Source organism: Mandrillus leucophaeus, unplaced genomic scaffold (genome assembly GCF_000951045.1).
Source record: "Mandrillus leucophaeus isolate KB7577 unplaced genomic scaffold, Mleu.le_1.0 Scaffold196, whole genome shotgun sequence".
Classification (NCBI taxonomy): domain Eukaryota; kingdom Metazoa; phylum Chordata; class Mammalia; order Primates; family Cercopithecidae; genus Mandrillus; species Mandrillus leucophaeus.
Genome location: NW_012101987.1, coordinates 512740 through 517703, shown reverse-complemented (window position 1 = coordinate 517703; position 4964 = coordinate 512740). Strand labels below are relative to the sequence as shown.

General features: G+C 35.6%; 1 protein-coding gene across 1 annotated transcript in view; it reads right to left on the bottom strand.

The window, feature by feature from the left end:
• ZFC3H1 (zinc finger, C3H1-type containing) overlaps positions 1-4964 on the bottom strand; it is a 63218-nt gene that overhangs the window by 37478 nt on the left and 20776 nt on the right. The window contains exon 3 of the mRNA XM_011978509.1: positions 1948-2012. Within this exon, the coding sequence (XP_011833899.1) occupies positions 1948-2012 (65 nt within the window). The remainder of the gene's footprint in view (positions 1-1947; positions 2013-4964) is intronic.

The window sequence follows — 4964 nt, the reverse complement described above, 5'->3', positions numbered from 1 at the left end:
ACTTTCGAAATATTCTCCACATAATAGCAAAAATAGAACTGAAAAATGGGAGGCTCCGAAGAGGCTCATAATTAGAGTCCATTGATTTTAATAAGGGGTGGGAGGATAGCTTTGTCTTCCCCACCCTTGAAGTTAAACACAAACTCTGTTTTTTTCTTTATGTATGTGCATAGAAGGGAAAGGAAGAGTCAAAAAAGATTCCAAAAGATGAAGGCCTACTTATCTAATAACTTTTTCTTATAGGTAAATCGTAATTATATTTTGTCCTAAAATCCAATTAAATTATTTCTATTGTTAAACATAAAGAAAACAGTGGATACTAACTAATGATTTCACCTGAATATGAACTACTATAAGCCCTAAACTACTGTCATACACTTCAGTACTTCAATTTAACCAAACCAGAATACAGTTACCCTTTCCACTGTTGATAACTACATGTAAGCAATAATTTTAAAATTATCATGATTCTTTTTTAAGTTCTCAGTCACTTAACTGTTATCAAATTCTATTGCCTAGTACTGAAATTCTAGAGCTGTGCTGTTCAATATGGCAGCAATGAGTCACATGTGGCTATCTGAATTTAAATTACCAAAACTGAAATTAAAAATTTGGACCTAAGCCACACTAACCACTTTTCAAGTTCTTCATAGCCACGTGTAGCTAACAGCTACCATACTGAAGAATACAGCTATAAAACATTTCCATTATTGTAGAAAATTCTATTAAACAGTACTCTCTGTAGAGAGTTTAACTAAAATAAAGCTATCCTCACTGTTCCACTGAGACAAAGTCTTTTTGTTTTCTTTTGTTTTAAATTATTTAATTTTTCAAGTTGGGATCTCACTATGTTGCCCAGGCTGGTCTCAAACTCCTGAGCTAAAGTGATCAATCCACCTCAGCCTTCCAGAGTGCTGGGATTACAGGCATAAGTCACCACGCCCAGTGAGACTTTTGATTATTTTTTGCAACTACTCCCTTTGGCATGAAAGAAACCACTGATTCTGTCCCCCATCTATATGATACGTGAGGTAGCTACCTGAACAGCAAGAGCACAGAGCTAAGCTCGTTAGTTCCCATTAGTCAGACAAGCTCATTAAATTACTTGCTCTGACACTTAATTCCTATATAACTTTAGGGAAGTCACTTAATCTACTCACAGGACTCTTACTTCATCTATGAATGTACATAATGTCAACTTGATTCACAGGGTAACTGTGAGGGTATTAAAAATGTGTATGTGTACGTTATAGTATGATTTCTAAATTCAGGGCCATCTTTTTCCTAAAGCTCCTAGACCATTTAAATCATTTCAATTTATACAGAAAAACAAACTGAAATCTCAAAAGAAAAAAACTACAGATATTTCAGATCTCTAATTCAACAAACTGAAAAGGCTTGGGTTATTGAGTGCCTGTTACATGTCAAACACAGTGCTTGATGCTTCTGTATTTCATTATACTGAAGCCTCACAACAACACAGATAACAGAAGACGTTAAGTTCATTTTGTAGAAAAGAATATAGAAGCAAGCAAAGGCTAAACAGTTTATACAAGGTCACTCAGCTAACAAGAAGTGGAAATAGAATTTGATACCAGGTGAAGGTCTACCTAACTCCAAAAGCTTACCTACACAGGATAATCCACAAAAAATGAAGAAAATATCTGGATCAAAATTACAGGTTTCAAAAAAACAAATGATAAAAAAAGATCCTGTATGAATATATATAACATTTAATTAAACATAATTTGCAGAACCCAGGGAAAAGAGACTCCAAGATGTCACTACAGAATTTCTTATCTTTAAGGCTTATGTCCAAATGGAGTTATAGGAATGATGAAAGAAAATGAGTGAAAGTAAGACAATTTCCCTTACAAAAGAACAAAATAAAGCAATGTGAAAATGGGTCATACAGAGATGATACAGTCTTACAAAGCAGCATCTTACCTTTTCAGACAGAATATCTGAGGTACTAATTCTTCTTGTTAAATTTTGTTCTTTATCTTGTAATCCTTTAAAATAAAATAACATTTTTTGAATACTCCAAAAGATAGCCACAATCTAAAATAAAATAATCCTATATAATATCTGGTAATTATTTTAAAGATATCATTAAAGGGTCTCATTTTCTCAATCTCTCAACCAAAGGAAAACACCATTAAAGAGAACGAAAATCTGAACAAACTTCTTATCAGCCTCATTCCTGAAAGTTATAAGGCAAAATGATTCAAAATATTAAAATAAAACCACACTTTCAATAAAATGACTTCTGAACTACAAACAGTCATTTCAAATAAGAACAGAATTTATAAAGCATAGAAACAAGCAGCAACACTTAATTACCAACTGGATTATCCACACTGATAGAATATAATGATGACTAAATTAATCCAGTCCTCTAAACTGAAATAAATTCAATGTCTACATTTGTGCATTAGAGAATTGGTCTTTTATTTACCTAGAAAAGCATCGGTAGAGGCAGCTTAAGTATCAATAAAATTAAGTCTATCCATACATTTTTTTCTAAACATCTAGCCTTGGGCCCAGATGACTGATGAAACAATGTACGAAACCTTATTTATATATTATGTAATCTACAACAGCTTTAAACATCACATAATAAAGTTACAGAATATCTACAATCCTGTTGAGATACTTTTGTAGCTAAAACAGATTATGTTAAAAATTCAGAAATCTTTCCTTAAGATGACAAAACTGAAGTTGCAAAGCTAGGATTAAATTAGATCTTAACTTCAAGCCTAGTGTTTTTACCATAACACCACACCTGTCAATGTTCCAAACATCCTAATTTGACTGCTCAAGTGAACCAAAGAATATGCAACTTATTCAATAAATAGAGAAATGACTAATCAAGCACCTCAATCAATGTAAATAGAAGGCAAAGACCAAATTTCAAGACAAATGAGTTCTGTTGAAAGGCTTAGTCTATAAATGTGAACTTGTTGCAACATGATTGATACAGTAGAAAATAATTTGAGCAACCAGGTGCAGTGGCTCATGCCTGTAATCCCAGTGCTTTGGGTGGCCGAGGCAGGTGAATCACATGAGGTCAGGATTTCGAGACCAGCCCGGGCAACATGGCAAAACTCCGTCTCTGCTGAAAATACAAAAAATTAGCCAGGCATGGTGGTGCGTGCCTGTAGTTCCAGCTACTAGGGAGGCTGAGAGAGGAGAATCGCTTGGAGCTGAGAGGTGGAGGTTGCAGTGACCTGAGATTGTACCACTGCACTCCATCCTGGGCAACAGAGTTAAGACTCTGTCTCAAAAAAAAAAAAAAGAAAAAACAAAAGAAAAGAATTTGAGCATAACACAAATTTATATGTGTGATTTGTCTCAGAGAAACACTAAGATTGCAGAAAACTGCACCCAAGTGATCTGAGCCATGTAGGAATACACAAACATACACTTCAAACATCTATCAAATACCCAAGTTCATTGTGTGTGTTATAAGTCACATCCATCCACATCTGGTACTACAATTTACTGTCTGATTTCAGGTAACACTCCTTGTTTTACTTCATAATAACTCATAAGTAGCAAACATTCCACTTCCACAGGTATACTTCAGGTCTATTTTATGGAATGCTGACATGTTTACTTTAATATTTCACACTTTTTTCCCCCATTTCACATGCAAAGCTGTGCTATCATTTTTCATTTATTCCTATCTTTTATGTGCCACGGATAAAGTTTTTGAGTGTTGTTCCTCTAACCCCATTTTCTCCACACACCCTATTGTTTTTATTGCACAATTTTGCAGTGTGGTAATTTTGGGGAATGCGTATGCCCCATTGTAGGAAAAATGATCAAGCTTTTAAAAACAACAGAATAGTAATAACTATCAGACAAAAATAAACAGGTAAACATTAAACACTAAATTATTCTCCTACATGAGTTTCATTAGGTCATGAGAAATCTACTGGTCGATTAGGATCTCACTTGTCTATACAAAATGGCAGCACCTCCCTTTAATGTAGCATAGAGGCAAACATCTATTAACATAACAGGTACCTTACGACTACATTGCTACCTTAAAAATAAACACAATAGGCCGGGCACGGTGGCTCACGCCTGTAATCCCAGCACTTTGGGAGGCCAAAGGCAGGTGGATCACGAGGTCAGGAGATGGAGACCATCCTGGCTAACACGGTGAAACCCTGTCTCTACTAAAAATACAAAAAACTTAGCCAGGCATGGTGGCGGGCACCTGTAGTCCCAGCTACTCAGGAGGCCAAGGCAGGAGACTGGTGTCCATCCCGGAGATGGAGCCTGCCGTGAGCCGAGATCGTGAGCCGAGATCGCGCCACTGCACTCCAGCCTGGGCAACAGAGCGAGTCCGTCTCAAAAACAAAACAAAAACAAAAACAAAATAATAAATACAATAAATTCAATAAATACAAATTCCAGACAATAAATATAACTTTATACAAAGATTATAAATGCAGGTTTAAACTGATCAAATGGGTAGCTAGACATTGTTCTACCACTGTCATAGGTCTGTACAATAAAATTATCTCAAGTTTTACTCAAAACCTCCAAGATGAACACTGTTCTCGTCACACAGAATTTAAAATATTACCCACTAAAAGTCTAATGTGAGCTAAAGTCACCAGCACATAGGTAGTAGTTAAAACCACAACGAGAACACCCCTAGAAAATGGGACACTGAGGACATGACAAATTAAGAAATTACATAGGAAAAGTAATTATTTAAAACAAACAAAAGACAGAAAAGGAAAATCAGAAAGTTATTTTTAAAATCCATTACAGAAATTCCAAAATTTCAAAGGAAGAAAAACATCACTGAATATAGCTGAGATCCTCTACCCCCAACAGAATATTCTCAACAATGCAGCCAGAGTGATGCCTTAAAAATATAAAACAGGCCGGGCGCGGTGGCTCAAACCTGTAATCCCAGCACTTTGGGAGGCCGAGACGGGTGG